The sequence below is a fragment of the Dromaius novaehollandiae genome, chromosome 9, assembly GCF_036370855.1.
Source record: "Dromaius novaehollandiae isolate bDroNov1 chromosome 9, bDroNov1.hap1, whole genome shotgun sequence".
Classification (NCBI taxonomy): Eukaryota; Metazoa; Chordata; class Aves; order Casuariiformes; family Dromaiidae; genus Dromaius; species Dromaius novaehollandiae.
The window spans coordinates 29160764-29177418 of record NC_088106.1 but is presented as its reverse complement, the minus strand read 5'-3'; the positions used below and the strand labels follow the sequence as shown (position 1 = coordinate 29177418).

The window sequence follows — 16655 nt, the reverse complement described above, 5'->3', positions numbered from 1 at the left end:
CAGGAATTGAATATCGCTTTCAGAAAGGGAAATACTATTTCACATCTCCTATAGGCCTGTGAAGCAGTGAGGTCTACAGACAAGGGAAAGCTACTCAACAGATAACTCAGTTTTCAAAAGGCACATGACAAGGAATACTCACACCCAAACACACACACACACAAAAAAAAATAGAAAAATGGAAAAAGACTCCTAAAAATCTAGGCAGCCACAGACAAAGGCAGTCAGGTCCTGTGGTAGGCCCTCTTTGGTCTGAATGGGTATGCTGGTTCATATCAGAAGATCTCTAGTCCCACTTCTGTAGAAGACAGAGGGGATACAGGTCCTGTTCTGCCACCTAGTAGTAACTAAGTCCTAATTTTAACAGTGCACACAATGTAGGTGAGAGTTAAGTAGCACTGCAGCACAAACTTTCAAGAATACACAAGTAACTTGCACAGCAAAGCAAATGTTTGATTCAAAACTTCAAAAGGTCTATACATCACAGTCCTCTGAAGCACCATACCTGAAAATGTTGCTCCATAACCTGGATTTTTCCTTGGTCAGGACATTTCTTCAAAGTCCGATCAGCATAATGCAGAAGGATTTCAACCATCTGAATTACAATAAACAAGAAAATTCACTCACATGCTACATCACAGGCTCTCCTAGCACATTTTGTAGTCTGACTTGGGTGGCTGGGAGCACTGCAAACCCTGTTGTCCTGGTCTGGATATGAACTATTGAGGGCAGGAGGGAGAAGAGGAGGGAAGAGGGTACAAACAGCACTCAGAACAGAGCTGCCAAGAGACAAATACATGACATGGCACAGAGGCGATTAAGATTAATCACCACAGAGGATATTGCAGGCCTACATTAACTTTAACTGACTGGGACACTGGGCAAATTTTAGCGCAAACATGCATGAAGAACAAAGTATGGCTGAACAATTATTGCAATAATTACATATTTTAAATACATCTTTCCCTAGAAACAGGTTCTGGTGACAATTGAATATGAACAGCCAAAGAGTTTATTCTACACATAGAACAGTCAGAACGTTATGTACTGATGCGTATTCGTCAGCCAAAGGGCAGGAAACTCAAGAGCTGGCTACAGAATAGGTTTCTAACCGCTATGAGGGGGCCAGAGACTGGATTGTGAGATCTCAAGCGCTGGATGTTAATGTCACATGTTTTCCTAATGCTGCAGATTTTATCCCCACCTCCATCAGAAAGGTATTTCAAAGTCTCTGCTAAAATATTGCTCACAATATTAGCAAGTGAGGCAATGCATACACCTTCTAGAGTTAATTGGACTAAGTTCTGGAGGACAGAAGCCACTCCTTTCAGGAACACAGTTAGCATCACAGCAGTATAAATGAAAATCCAATTGGGAAGAAATCAGAGACTCACTCTGTCTGCAATGACTGCTTTCCGCTTGCTTGTATCCCCAGACAAACCTAGAAAGAACAAGGGAAAAAAAAAAAAAGCTTTTCTCATCTAAGCTACAAGTGGAAATATAAAGGACATCATAAATCCCACAGTTTAGAGGCTAGCACCATTACCCTAGAGATGCTGAGGTCAGGATATCTAAATACATGACTTCATGAACTATTTTTAGCCCACTCTTCTGAAGAGCTCATTCTCTCAGTGTAATGACAGTTCCAGCACAACAGCAATGGAAAGGGCCTGCTCTGAGTGCTGCTTGACAGAAGAGAACGAGTTTAGAGAACAGCTAAGGAAGGGCTATCATAGACTGTGTATATGGGGCTAATTGCTGGAGGATGCCTTGATGCAAAGGAGCTGAATTTAGTGCACTATAAGAGAGAAAAGTTCTTAAATGCCAACTCAAAAATAAAGTAGTTCTTTTGAATACTGAAAACTACCTATTTGTTTAAGTATATTATATCCATATGTTAAAACAACAAGACACAACTTCATATATTAATTACTTCGCAGCAGGAGGATCTTATCCTGAGAACTTGAGAGTCATCTGCCAAAATCATCAAAAGTTATTTGCTGCAAAGTGTCAAGCATGGCCCAACACAATATTCTAGCAGACTAGTTATTCGACACCTGTATCCATCTCTTCTGCGGCCAAGTGACAGCAGGTAGCAGCCGAAACACAGACCAGGTCTGATTTTCCCTTAAAAATAGCAAGCTACTAAAGGCACAACAACTCTAAAAAAGCTAAACCAATATAAAGGGTGTTGTTTCTGCCAAACCCAAAGCAGCAAACCCTACTTTCCCTTCTTCAGTACAATTGTCTTCCATTTTTTCTGGAACGGTGATTTCAGTGCATGCACAGGTTTAAAACCTTTCCTTGTGGTTTCAATAAAAAAGAAAACTTACCTACTACAGCCTTTGCTTTACCTTCATAAAAAGACCAAGCTAGAGCCAAGGCATCAGTGAGACGCTCTTGTTTCAGAAGGTGGTCAACTCTCTAAAATAACAAGGAATACTGGACTTTAACATTGCAGAAAACATGATGCCCCACTTATTTAAGACCAGCATTTCCCAATTAGTTGGTTGTGATTCCTGACAGCTAGGGGATAGAGGAACCTCAAAAGCTCTCATTGCAATAAAGGACAGTATCTCACAAAGATTCTTCCATATGCAAATTTACTTCTGCACAGTTAGAAGGGACAAGAAATGCCAGGCCTCAGTATACCAAGTCCCTGCGGATCACACTGTAGGTTAAATGGTTGATGAATGGAGACTCACAGCATCAGGGAGTCTCTGCAAACACAAAGAATCAAATCTTCCATTCCCTATCCTTGCCTCATCATTTAAAACACAACGAAACTCTACCATGTTTTGAACATACAGACATGCTCATTCTACTTTTTATTTTCCTTTAAGTTCAAAATCAATAAAGATTGAAGTAGGTCATAAGTATTTCCTACTTTAAGGAATCATCAACAGAAAAGGTCGAGCAACATTAGTCTGGATATTTTAGGTCAAGCATTTTAGTTAAGTGTTGTTTGAGAGAAGAGAGATTCTGCATCTCAGACCAGCATTCTGTACTGCAGCCAAGAACTAACTCTCAGCTTCACACCTTAATACCTCACATACTTGATAACTCTCAAGTAAATCATACAATAAAGAGGCCTCTGGTATGATAGGAACTATACAGCAACTTAGGAGGAGCTTGGCTCAGAGCATGCAAGTTGTGACTCACTTCCTTCTGAATTCTAGGAAAACTAGTACATGAAATCATAGATCAAAGCAAGACTTTTCATTAACAGTTTACCAAACCAGAGGTAGTAGTAGATGGCTGGAAGGAAAACTAGGTAAAGGAAAGTGACCTTGATAACCAAAAGTAGAGACTGTACCAGACAAAGTTTAGTAGAGCTGAACTGTTTATACTTCATTAAAGACCTTGATACAGCATTGCATGAAGGAGCTTGCAACCATGGATGAGTATAAGAGCCATAAAGCAGTTAAGGGGAAAAATGATGACAGTCACTGCTTAAAAAAGAGGAAGTATGAGACTGAAGGGAAGTGACTATTGGAATTCCTTTAAGATCACCCTTTAAGACCCCGCTTACATAATGATTTGGCACAAGCAGAGTTTATTAATGAAGTTTGCTGATGACCATGTTAGCAGAGTACTCTCAATATACAATGTGGACAGCAGATTAGAAAGACAGAAACAATAGGATGACCTCCAAAGCTGGTAATAGAAATGTGATGCGATCCAGTGGCACATACTTACAGTAGAAATCAGTGTCTGACTATGGGATACTGGTGAACCGCAGGATTGCCATGAGTCACTGATGTAAAGTAGCAAAGAACATATGAGGCATGGCATATCCAGTCGACACAGGGAAGAACTGATGCCATTGTGCATGGCACTGGCAAGACCTTACCCAGGGTAACAAGTGCCAAACCAGTTACCAACGTTCAAGAAACCTAGCATGGAAGGGGTGCAGAGAAAGGTGACCATGAGAAAAGAAAGGAATGGAAAGCTAATCTTATAAGAGGGTGATGAAAGAGCTTTGTTTAGCCTTGAAAAACAAAGTCTGAAAGAGAACATGCTTGAGCTGAATAAACATATCAAGAAGTCAGCATTTTTTCCTTTCTAGATGATATTTAACTCAAGTGAAAAGAACGGAACAGGAACAGAGGGACATAAACAGACCATAACAATTTTAGGATGGAAACTGATAGGGTTTCAGCCATCAGAGAAACAATGTTCTAAAACAGCTTCCAGCAACAGAAAAAATGATCTAAAATCCAATGAGCTTCATAGGTAGGTAGGCTTTGATAAATTTCATCATGTAGCTGCCTGCAGTAGCTGAAGACGAAATACAGTGAAACAGGTTTCCTTCCATTCCTGTGTCCTTATCTGGCTGATAGAAGACTTACGTTTATACAGTCCTCAGAAGCTGTTCAGTGCAGTAACTATGCCTTGTTAGCAGAAGCTGAAACACTGCAGGGCATTGTGTCTTGGTTGGGCAGATAAGGCAGAGAACAAGGTCCCCATTTAGTTTTCAAGTTTATGCAAGTAGGAGTCCAATAGCATCTCACTGTGGAAAGCAGTGTGCCTAGAGAGCTGACGGTGGGTAGCAATGACAGATCCTGAACAGCGCTCAGAACATGCTTCACAAATGCTGTAGGCCCAGAGCTCCCTTCCTCCTATCAAGCGATATTTGAGCAATTCGGGTTTACTAAGCTGTACCTGTTTCCTTTCAACCTACCTCTCTCCAGCTCCTCAATGTCATGACATGAACAGACTAGGAAAAGAAAAAAAAAAGAAAAAAAAAGGGTTATTTATTTACTGGCAATTGCTCATGCAGTCTGTGGAATCGCACAGACCCACTGGAATATGCTGGTACAGATAAAGCTAAATAAAGTAACCCTCAAATTTGGCAGGGCAGAAATAATGTGAATATTTTGCATGGCCTCATAACTCATCTGGCTCCAGGATACAATCCCTGCACTTCATACCCTAAATCCCACATGCCACCCTATAGTCCATCTGTCTTTGCCTTTCCACACTGTCATCACTTGACCTCTTTGAGCGTAGGTCTCTGTACAACTGCATGACAGATACCTGCTAAAGCTGGCTCACTGCAGTCAAATCTCTAGAAAAGCTCACAGCTGCGTTACGCTCCCATCCCTAGCATCCCCCCAGGAGGCTGGAGTTCCTCCAAGCTGGAAGCAGGCCCCAGAAATGTTGTCTCTATTCATACTTCTTTCAAGACCATCAAATATCAGTGGCCAAGCAAGGCCAGTAGACCAGAGCCTGGCAAAAAGTCTACTGACGCAGGCAGAAAGTCAGACAAAATCAGTATACGACTGAAAAACTGGGCATCTTTCATAGATTTGGATCATGACATTAGCATCAAGTGAAAAAAAATGGCTGCAATTATATTCCAAGTAATAGAATTGTCTCTCTCAAAAGTCCCTACACAGGTCTAGTCACTGAGAGCCCGAACTGCAGGACAGGAAAAATGAATAGAATATTCCTTCTATCATTCCATGAAATAGAATCTAGTTTCCCCATCCCCCTTTATTTCTTTCCATTTACTCACTAGCATATTTAGGACAGAGGAATTGATGCTTAGGATACAGCAGATGTCAGTAAAGTAATGTTACATTTACCCTGATGCAGTATGAACCAGGATACCATGAAATTATGACAATACCTCACTTAACCGATACCTTGGCCAGGACCAAATTGCTGCATGTTTATTTACTCCAATGACATACGTGCAAAAAGAGCCCATCCTTGGTTTACATCTCCATAGAATAAAAACTTGCCTTTCTCCAGAAGATGTGCTACCAACAACAAAGGATGCCCTGTATTTCCATTAAAAACTCCCCACACTTACCTTAGTTCCAAGGTAAAAGATCTGACCACCACAACTGCTGATGGACTGATAACAAGCCTTCTCTCCAACCAATGCCTACAGGGAACAAAAAAGACATGTAAATCAAACTGCTTTTTGTTTTTGTAAAACATCCCAGGAAACGTATCTATACTCTAACTTTAGAAACAGTTTGTAATTAAGAAATTAAAACGAGATTTGGGAGAGAAGAGACTTTTGGGCAGTAGTAAGTAACAAAGTGCTGCCTTCATGCCTTCCTGCTTATGGAATGCAACTTCAAGTGCTGCTGAGCTCCAGCTGCTCAGAAAACATGAAGGAGTCATGAGAGTCCACAAGCAGCGCTCTGCATCTGCCCTTGGATGCAAACAAGCTACAGTGACTCTTTTCTTCCCTTCTGCTCCTTCATAGATCTTTTTCAAGAAGAAATGCGTAAAACGGACAGATGGAAGCAATGTTGTTGAAGTGAGAGTTGCTACAATAGAAATTTGAATGCCAGTTAGTGGTGTTCAAAAGGCTAGCTATAGGCACATTCACAATGTGGGAGATGGAGCATCACACTCAAAAGTAGAGATTTTAGTCCTGCCACAATGCACAGCCAGTGCTTGCTTGCCACTCTGCTGCACAGTTATTCAGGGTAGAGCTGTTTGTTCTCTACTTCTTTCAGTTTGGTCAGATAGGAAAGCTTCCTGGATCTCTTCCCTCTGTTGAAAAATGCACCCATCCCAGGGAGTACTGTAAGAACACTCCAACCTGTTCAACACAAAACCTAAGGCCAAAATAGCAGATGCTCCTCGCACCTTTGTTTAGATGCTGCAGTAGGAGAATGGGGCCTGGCATCTTCAGCCACAAATCCAGGCATCTCTACAACCAGAATATTCTTTACAGGAGCAGCAGGCTTAGCTATGATTTGCCTTCTAGAGTATCTGGGGAACTATCACAGGGAAAAGTATCTTTCCAATCCTCTAAGCCATGAAAACAAAGCTCCCCATCAAAAGCGGTCCATGGCTCAGAACTGCTCTGGAATAGGTGGCCTCATAATTCTTATTGAAATGCAAAGAAAGAGACTGACTGTATTGTATCCATAGTCTTTTAAAATGGCAATAATAGACTTCAGCTCTACATCTCCCACTTATAATGTCTCCATGGGACCCTGCAGAGTCTCTGGAATTGAGTCACAGGCCCTAAATAATAACACATCCTAGCAAGGAGAGCTCAGTTACCACCTTAGTGCTAGTCTCTAGCTACGTTTGGTGAGGTTGCATCTGGCAATACCAAACCATGCAGCAGGCAGCACATGAGCTAACTTCTTAGGCTCAGCTCCACCTTCCCACTCTTTCTTCCTCAGTAGGCACCTGCGGCAGAAAGAACGATGGCAACACTAGCAGCACGAAGCAGATGCAGTAAAGAAAGATAGTTCAGCAGCAGCTATGTAGATGCAAAAGCAGCGAGGACTTGTGATGGCATCTGGCCAGTCAGGCTGAAAGAAGCACTCTGCTCTTTGGTGCTCAAAGGGAACTAGGACAGATAGGTTTCTTGTGAAACCCTGCCATCCTGCATGGAAGGTGCTTCTCCTTGGGATTCTGAAGATGAGTCATGATTGTTATGCTGGGCTTGGAATTGGGGATCCAGACTATAGACCCACAAGCGCCTTCTAATAGCTGTTTGGGACAGCAAGTCTCAGAGGGCGATAGCAGAAGTTTGATAATAGGAACCAGATCTTCCAGTCGTGAACTTTCAGAACCACTAGGCTACCTATAGTACAGCATAGGGAGGCTACAAGTCCTCCCGGTGCTGGGATACACCACAGTTGTCTTCCATGCAAGCATGGACACAAGGTCCTCTCCTTTGCATGCTCTTGGTAATTGCTTCCCAAACACAGAAACTGATTTTCTACTGAAAGCAATACCTTCTCCCACAACCATGGCTTTAAAAAACTTCCACAGCACTAAGGCAGCAGAAATGCCACATCAAAATGTGTCTTCTGCAGAAGACAGACAGATTACAGGAGCCATCTGGAGCCACTGAAATTACCATGCACTTCAGGAATAAAACAGCCGCATATCCAAACACCACATGGGCTAGTGTCCAACAAAAATAAGTTACAGTCATGAAAGCAATAAAGTCAAAATAAAATAAAATCAGATTAAGAAAAGAGGGGAAAGTAGGAAATGCAATAGTTTAAATGTTGCAACTTCCATTCATGTTTTTCTTACTTCAGGCAAGCAAGGGAACAAGCATGTGCACTACTCTCTACCCATCCATGAGCACCTATCAGAGAAGGGCAGAGGAATGCACATACTGCACAGGTGCTGCTACAGCAGAGTATCCATAGCATACAAAAGCCTAAAGCAGAAATGTCTGTAAGAATCTCTTGAAGAGTAAAGCTCTTAAGTTTTTTCCTATACAGAGTATTCCAAAGCTTAGCAACTTAAAAGAAGCTCCCAATAACAGCAATGCACAAAAGGAAACATGAACTGTTACGTGGCTAAATCAGCATCACATGATATTTGAGATACTTCAGAAAGCCTTTTCTCCAAAGCTCCAGGCTCCCCCAGTTATGGCATGTCTGAAACAAAGTTAGCTAACACAAGCGGGCTACAGGTCATTTGTGTTTACCAGTGCTTCGCTGACATTGCCCCCTGTTGCCAGTGATTTGAAGTGACTGCTGTTGTAGACTAGCTGAACTTCTGAGATCTCTATGGTCTCCAGCTCCTCTTGTGTCTGGCGATCTATCACATGCAGCTTCTCCACGCTGTCCAGAAGCACTGCTGTCCGTGAGTTTATCCACTAAAAAGGCAACAAAAGGCAGATTTCAGCCATGCACATACAATTAGATGCTGACTGAACAGGCTCTGGACATATTCCAGAGTATCAATGTCTTAAGTTCTAGGATGGCTAGCAGCTTTGTTACATGATCACTTCACAGCAGCACCCATGTATAACTGCAAAGGTAAAGATGGGAGACTCCTTTTGGAGTATCAGCTTAACACTGAGAAATATCATAAGGAACCTTCTTCACACAAAAACACAAACAGAAAAATCATAATCCACCAGAGTTCTTGCTCTCTTGGTGCACTATTTATGCTCTAGCACACCTTCTATTAAAGGTCTCAAAAACTTGACAACTACACCAATCTGTTCTCAAATCCCTTAGGAGGTAAATATGGCATTAAGAGGCATGCTGGCATTAAAAAAGAGAAATAGTACATCTAAGTTTAACTCAAGGCCTGTCAGCCATATTCTATAATTTACGTTTTCATGACCAAAGCCCTGCAAACAAAAAAGCTTTTTCCATTTTTTTTCTTTAAATGCTCAAACATATTTGTTGACAATCTTCAAATTCCAGCTAACTTGGATGTTCACCTTGGTATTTTGGCCTTTCATGTTTTATTATCTGTATTCTATAAAAGTGTTTTAGAGTTCAGCTGCTTTTTTTATTTTTTTATTTTTATTAAAAGCATCAAACAGAATGATGGTGGTTTAGCAGGCACATGCATCTGGAATCTGGCATCTTTCTTGCCAGATTCTCCCTGGCTCTTGAAAAAAGCTTCCTTAACAAGGCTCCCCCCCCATCCCAAGAAAGGCCAGTAGGTTGCCTACATGCTACAGATTTTTTACTCAGTAGATACTGATAGTTCACTTATGCTAGTTTTCCATGAATCCCAGTTTAAGATCTTTTTCAGTTAGTGAAATCCAGATAAATATAGGCAGTTCTTATGCCAGATTTGCAAAGCTAATAGCATAGAACTAAGGCTTATTAAGATCCATTTAACAGAAAGTCAGTGCAAAAAATTTAACCATTCGATAGCATTGAGACTTACAGTAAAATTGATGAGGTCATAGTGTAGATGAAGCTGCTTCTGCTTAGTGACATGTATTGCACCAGTATCATCTCTCTTTACCTAAAAGAGAAATCAGACAAGACTGACTTAAGTTCAAAGACTCTTTTTAACTCAGCCTCTGCTCCAAGAGGACATCTCACCAACTCCAGGATTCTGGCACTCCCCTCAGACAAGCAGACTGAGTGTGCATTAGCACTGCATGTGGTTCCATTCCGACATGGAATGTAATTCCCCCACTTTCAAAGGTAATAATATAAGTGAGAAAGTAGTAGGAGACTGTCTCTGAGCAAGAAGAAAAAAATACATGTCCTCTGTTGGATTAATTTTTAATCATTTATTTGCACTACAACAGTTGTGGGTCATAAACGGCACAAGCAGGCACCATGTGTTCAAAGAATTTTTTTTTCCCCCTCTGTGTATTATATAAGGAAATTCATTTTCTAGAACAGATGCAAATTTCCAGCACTCAGAGAGCCCTGAAGGAGGACTGATTTTTATTCACTGACTCTCCAGAGGCTCAGCCCCAGTGGACTACTGAATTGAAGGAAGATGCTGCAAGACAACTCTCAGTCAGGGGCCCTCTTTCTGCCTATGCAGGGACTACTGTACTCTCTGCTCATAGAAGTCAGCACTACAGAATGCTAATGCTAAACTAGCTTTGATTCATTCTCTTGAAAAATAAAACATTTTATAACAAAAAATAAGGGTTTTTTACACTTGGACAACTTGAAGTATAGCAAGAGGGTTCTGAATTCATATAACATGGCTGTTGTTTAATAACTTATAAGCAAAGCCACACCACTGGCCGTAGCTGAGCACAATGCACGGGTCTGGTGATACTGTGTGCACACACATCTCCAGCAAGATGGGTTCCCCTTAAATATACAGCTTTTTCTTTCTCCCAAAGTTTATCATTAGAAAAAATATAGATGAGAAAGAGGATTTAATCCCATTTTACAGATAGGAACCTGAAACCCAGACAGCTCAATGTCTGAGTGCCTGAGCATAGCTCAAGGTCCAAGATTATAGCCGAGCTGGGAACTAAATGCAGCACTCCAAAGTCAAAATGCTAGATTTTCTGAAACCTATGCACTTTTCCTCATACTGAAATCAGACATGAAACTGCCTACAAACAGCTGTATCTGCACGTATAACTTCTGTAGATCTAAACAGCAAAAAGAGGATGCCTAAAGTCACATGCCAACAGGACTTCACAAAGCAGTTGCCTCTTCGTGGTTTATACAAGTTCTCCAGACCTACATGTTAAGGAGAAAAATAAAATAACATCTCAAATTCAGGTGCTCTCTTGGAAACGATCCAAATTCTTCTAGTTCCAGTGGAAATCGGATGAGCCCCAGATCAACACTTCCTTCAAGAACATGTAAAGTCCAGGCCTCCAGATTCTCAGGGAAGTGCACCAATGTTTGCTACAGAGCAACAACCAACCAGTTTCTTTTCCCAAGCCAGCTGCAAGCTGCAGAGATCCCTAGCACTGAAGATACGATTTCACTGAGCCAAAGGCTCAATGAACTGAATATCTGAAAAAGCAGCAATTATCTGAAAAGCAGCAGATAACATCCAAGCTCACCAGAAGAAAATGAACGACGTCTCCTCGACAAAAGGCAAGCATGGGGTTCACGGAGCTCTGCACAGCCACAAAGTGCCACGCCAGAAGAGGGACACTAGAAGGGTCCATCTGAGAGACAAAAAGCACAGCCGGTATTTAAGGCATGCAGGGCAGAGCCTTAGTTACAGGACATGTGTTGCTCATCGGCTTCTACTCATCAACTTTGCCATGTATACACAGGCCATAAAGCAATTTCTTGGCCTGCTGACAGATGAGCTGTAGCTTGTGTTGTTTGGTCCCACAACATGGTTTAGAGGCAACGTGTGTCTCTTGGCAAAGTAGATGGCCACTCAGAACAACACCTGCATCCTGGCTACTTAAAGCAGATCCAGCCTCACATGGATGGATGGACTGTTGCAAGCTGCAGCTTGCTAATAGTGCCTTCTCCTCCATTCTCCCACTCCAACATAGCCCATGCTTCCCTCTCCTGCTTTTCTCTCAGGAATCATACCAGTGAATAGTCAGAGTTCAGAAGACAGGTTTAGTGTTCTAACTCCAGCACTAACTCCACACTGTTTCTGTCCATGCAATCAGGGTTTTTATTGTACAGTTCTTCTAAACAGAAACCCAGTAGAGCAACGTCCGAGTCCAAGGCAACTGTAGCCACATTCAGGTCAATGTCCCGCCTGTGGGAGCTTCCAAGCTACAGCAGGGAAGAGGTGAAGCTGAGACACTCCTGAATTCCTCCCCCTCTACTTACTGGAAGAAGTCAGCATCACTGCAGAGGTACAACCTGAAGTAGCCTTTTCACCTCCTCTCTGCCCACAGCATTGGCACATCGGGCCCACAGATTACCCCTGCAATCCCACAATGCAGAGTTTACCATGTGCTGAGAAAAAGTAGCAAAATCTAACTCCTGGTCCTGATCTCACCCCCTTCACCATAAGAACTGTTTGTGGCTGCAATCCAAAAAGCAAGCATTCGGCTTCATTACTCACACGACCATAGGGGAAAGTCATCCACACTTTCAGAGATGGTTTCAAGCCAATGACAAGTATCTTCAAGAAAAACAAAAAGGCAAAATAAAATGTTTGAGTATATACCAGAAAACTTCTCCTTTCGAATTCCTGAAAAGCTTCTGCAAGCAACAAATTACCTTTGTTAGGGAGGCCATGGCCAGCAGTGAATACTGAGTAATAGGATGGTCTCTCAGCTCAACTTTTGCATGTAATGGTTCAATACAGCAAACTTCCCCCTTTGAGCCACTGAAGAGACATCGAGATTCACACGTTCTCACTCCCATTACCCTCCTGGAAAGAAGAGAAATCATCTTGGTGACCATCCATCAAGAGGAGATCAGCCTGACAGCCCCAAGAAACCTCAAGCATGATCCTTCATAAACATTCTTTTTAAAGAGCCCTTTCCATGGCTCCAGGAGTTACTTTAGAACGTCACTAGAAGCAGTCCTAAACAGCTTCTCAGGTACAAACAAGAATTCCTTAGGATTTTATTTAACAGCAAACTCTAGGCCATTCCTGACATGATTAGTTTCCTTAGACTGTTAGGCCCAATACTTCCTCCTTGTCCCACATCCTCCTTCTCTTGAAGAGGCCCAAGAAGAAGAGAACAAGCAGTTACTGCAGGGCAGCTCTCACTAATGAAAAAACATGGAAAACCAAGAGGCAGCACTTTTATGACAACTACCTAGAGCCAAAGAATGCTAAGATTCTGGACCAATACACATATACCTTAATAACTTAGGCTATTCTTTGACTGTTACACAGCCAGATAGCATCTTGCTTCAGCTGTACTCAATTATACTGCAGCCCTAAACTGTATATTCAACATTCAAACAGTAGCTTTATTGGTTCACGTGCTTTTTTGTTTTGGCTTTAGAACCTATGACCCAGCATTAGCTGCTTGTATTGCCACTTTCAGTTAAGAGTTATTGTCTTACTTAAATGACAGTTCAAATACGGAGCCTCCGCTGTCATTGCAAATTGCAAGTGTCGGGTCATCTGTAAACTGAGCACACAATTAGATTAAAATTTGTACTAAGAAATAGACTACCAGAAGAAATGTCTAGAAGAATGCATGCTATTGCACTATTAACAGAACACAAATATACATTCCTTGTATCTACCAGAAAGACACTTCTAACATGTACTGGCTTTTTTATGATGTGTAAGAGATGCAAGGTTTTGTATTTCTCCCTCATCCCTCCAACAAGCTTTACTGCTAGATTTTATTACCAAAGTCCCATCACTTTCTATCCCGGTTTAGAACTATAGCATACCAAAACCCGTGTTACCACTAGAACAGCTCAACTCTCTGATGGCAGGGGTCCACACAAAGCAAAGCCACACACAAAATCAGAAATGAGTATCTATGTACGAGGACAATATTATGGTGAACCAAAGCCACATCCAGAAAAGATGAGTGTGGACTAACACCTAATATAGATACCCAGAGCTCATTTGCTAGCTTATCTTCAGTTGGTGAGAACGAATGCATCAGTCTTGTGTTCTTCAATAGTCTTAAATTTTACAATTGCCATCTATCACTCCATACCTAACAGATGAATTTTCTTTCAGCCCAAGTCCTCCCCAAAAGGTTATTTGAAAAACTGCAGAAAGAAGCTACTTTATACACTGTGAACTCACATAAGTCTTAAGGTGGTCAAGACAAGTACCCAGTTCAAACCACTGCAAGTTTTAGAGAAATGATATTTTAAAATAACTAATTCTTCATAGATTTTGGCATGAGAGAGGGGAGTTAAAACAAACTCAGTTGCCCCCTACAACTCACAGCCCATATTGTGATTTCAGCTCTCAAGACTTTCAGTTTCTTTTCTTAAATAGAATTTCTGTTCATTTTTCTCACCTCTGGATATTACTGCCATATAAGTCCCAGGCAGTTATTCTTATCTGTAAATCTAAAAGTACCATAAAAATAAGGACAGTAAATCTGACTGAACACGAGCCTTTGAAAAATAAAAGGTAGTATTCAAGGAGTACACAATGTCTGTTACCTTGATGTGCAAAATGGCTGTTCCCGGGGGATGAGCATCTGTTATTGATCGTAGCAGCTTCCCACTGGCCAGATCCCACATTGTGATCTGCAAACAGATTTTTCTCAGTACAAGTGTTTGCTGCCAAGAAGTTCTCCCCATCACCTGGTGTGTTAGTATATTAACAAGTTTCTATATTCTCAACATCATCCTGGGTTAGCAGGTCTTCACATCAAATAAAAGTGGTTTGTGACTTGTTCCTAACTTACCTTTATAAGCAGTTCACTTTGCCTGCCTGTACTCTCACTGACAAGCTATCTTCATAGCTCTGAATTACCTCCTTTGTCAAAGTTCTCAGCATCTGCGCAAACACACTCGCTTCACAGCTATCTGTCTGATAACCCAGTTAAAGAGCGCAGGATAACTTTGCCACAACATACCACTGTTCAAAGTGGTTCAATGTATTTCTTTCTCTCACAGAAGCAGTGAACAATTAAACATTCTGTGCTAATAACCACTAGTGAAACGCAAGCATCTCCAAGGCTACCACGAACATGTGAACCCTCTGCTCCTGCATTTGCCAACTGTAACAGGTTATTAGGAGTATAGAACCTGGTTTTCTTGGCTTGCTCTTGGAAATCAAATCCAAGCAATTTGTCAACTAAGAGGCAAGAAGCCCGAAACTACTTACTGCAGTACTGAGGAATATTTAGCCCAGAAAAGTTGAAATTACAATTTGAATCAAACTTTTTACTGGAAATATCATTTAATATGGTTCTATGAATCATCTGTCAAAGTGTCATAGACCAACCAATTCAGAACTGCTGCTCTGAAATATTTTATTTGAGTATCATTTTAAAATGGCCACTGCTCTGCATGGATAAAATCTGTATTTCTACATGTGCTGAAGCAGTCTGTGATTTAGCCCTATCACAGGCACTGGAGTGTGCTTTATCTAGTACAAAGGTGAGAGCTGAAGGAGCAAAGGGAAATGAAACTAAAAAGAAAAATGAAGCAGACCTCTTTATTTCACGGTCCTAAATTTTACCAAGTAAACTTCTATCCAGTTAGTTTTAGTCCCATAACTTTTGTTCAGGAATTGCTATCTTTCCTTAGGTCCAGAGAAGGGGCATAAAATGGCAACAGAAGATTCAACCCCTTTTTCCCAAAGTTCAAGAAGCTGCGTTGCTTCAGTAATACAAAAGAATTAAGGTTTCAGTAGCCATAAACTCTGGGGCTAGGTCTGAATTTGAATAAATACCTTTCAAGTCATCACCACAGTAAAAACTAGCTTTAATTACAAAGCATAGATCTTATAAACTGACCTAGAAAGACTAAGGTGGTTCTACTGATGGGCACATTTTATTTTATCAGGAGTGGGACTTTCTTATGTCATGACCAGCAATGATGAATTAATTCCTCCACCACATGCTGTATCACCCACTTCCTTCACAAAAACCTACCCTAACCCATTTGTCTGGCCAGCTTGCTGTACGCATGAATCAGCTGGCCCTGGGCAGGTCAAGCCATGCATGCTGCTTCTCAGCACAGAAACAATCAAACAGCTACATACTGTGTGCACTCAGCTTGGATTTGTTGTCACTTCTGGACCATATAAAGATAGTTCCTCGGTAGCAGTCTGCAGAAGGACACAGCACTAGATAAGTTTCATCCTATAGGAATTACCTGTCCTTTTGCAAAGCCACACAGGAGCCTCGAACAGTCATTGTTGATACTGAGAGCAGAGATAGCCCCATACTGAGCCCCAATAGCGGTGCTGCCCAGACAAAGCCGAAGAGCCTGGTTTTGATCTAGAACAGAATAATTAGTGAGAAGTTAAACAGAAAGAAAGAGTAATGATTAAAATTAATATCATGCAGTCACTTACACATACAATTCACTTGGCATACATTTACCATTCTTAGGCTTATAGCTGAGCTCCTAAAGAAGAGTTTACAGCATCAGGACACAAGTTAGTACAGAGATAGTGTGATGCTGTCTTGTGTGGAAGTAAAAAAATTATTTTAGAAAATGCAAAACAGGCACAGGGCATATGGAAATGAAAGGAATTACATGGTGAATGAGAAGCTACTATAAAAAAATCAAAGCAATATCTAGCTTTCCTTTTACTATTCTACAGTGATGTTTATTTAAGTGGGAGCGAGGAAGATGACAAAAAATTAATTCTGCTTTCAAAGTCTTGTACGTCTTTATGTTGATTCGAACATCACCTAAAGATCTCCAACACAGGGTTTTGGTAAGTATAGCTTTATGTAACTTTCATTCCTTGGGTTTGCTGAAAAAGCTGGAGTAAAAATGAACTAGTGTCCCCAAAGCAATGGCACAGTCGAAATACTCTATTGGTTCTAGTGCATATACCTCTTACTTTAAAGGAAACAGCAATGATCAACACAGTAA

The 16655-nt window shown here is 41.2% G+C and overlaps 1 protein-coding gene across 2 annotated transcripts in view; it reads right to left on the bottom strand.

Annotated features, from left to right (window-relative positions):
* VPS8 (VPS8 subunit of CORVET complex) overlaps positions 1-16655 on the bottom strand; it is an 85803-nt gene that overhangs the window by 54485 nt on the left and 14663 nt on the right. Inside the window, exons 7-19 of one of the 2 annotated variants that reach the window (XM_026100544.2) lie at positions 15924-16048; positions 14259-14345; positions 13185-13252; positions 12384-12537; positions 12226-12285; positions 11249-11356; positions 9640-9720; positions 8435-8605; positions 5822-5896; positions 4685-4720; positions 2334-2424; positions 1395-1441; positions 506-595 (exon numbers count right to left, since the gene is read on the bottom strand). In XM_026100544.2, the coding sequence (XP_025956329.2) occupies positions 506-595; positions 1395-1441; positions 2334-2424; positions 4685-4720; positions 5822-5896; positions 8435-8605; positions 9640-9720; positions 11249-11356; positions 12226-12285; positions 12384-12537; positions 13185-13252; positions 14259-14345; positions 15924-16048 (1193 nt within the window). The remainder of the gene's footprint in view (positions 1-505; positions 596-1394; positions 1442-2333; positions 2425-4684; positions 4721-5821; positions 5897-8434; positions 8606-9639; positions 9721-11248; positions 11357-12225; positions 12286-12383; positions 12538-13184; positions 13253-14258; positions 14346-15923; positions 16049-16655) is intronic. The other variant, XM_064517059.1, reaches the window with a different exon arrangement.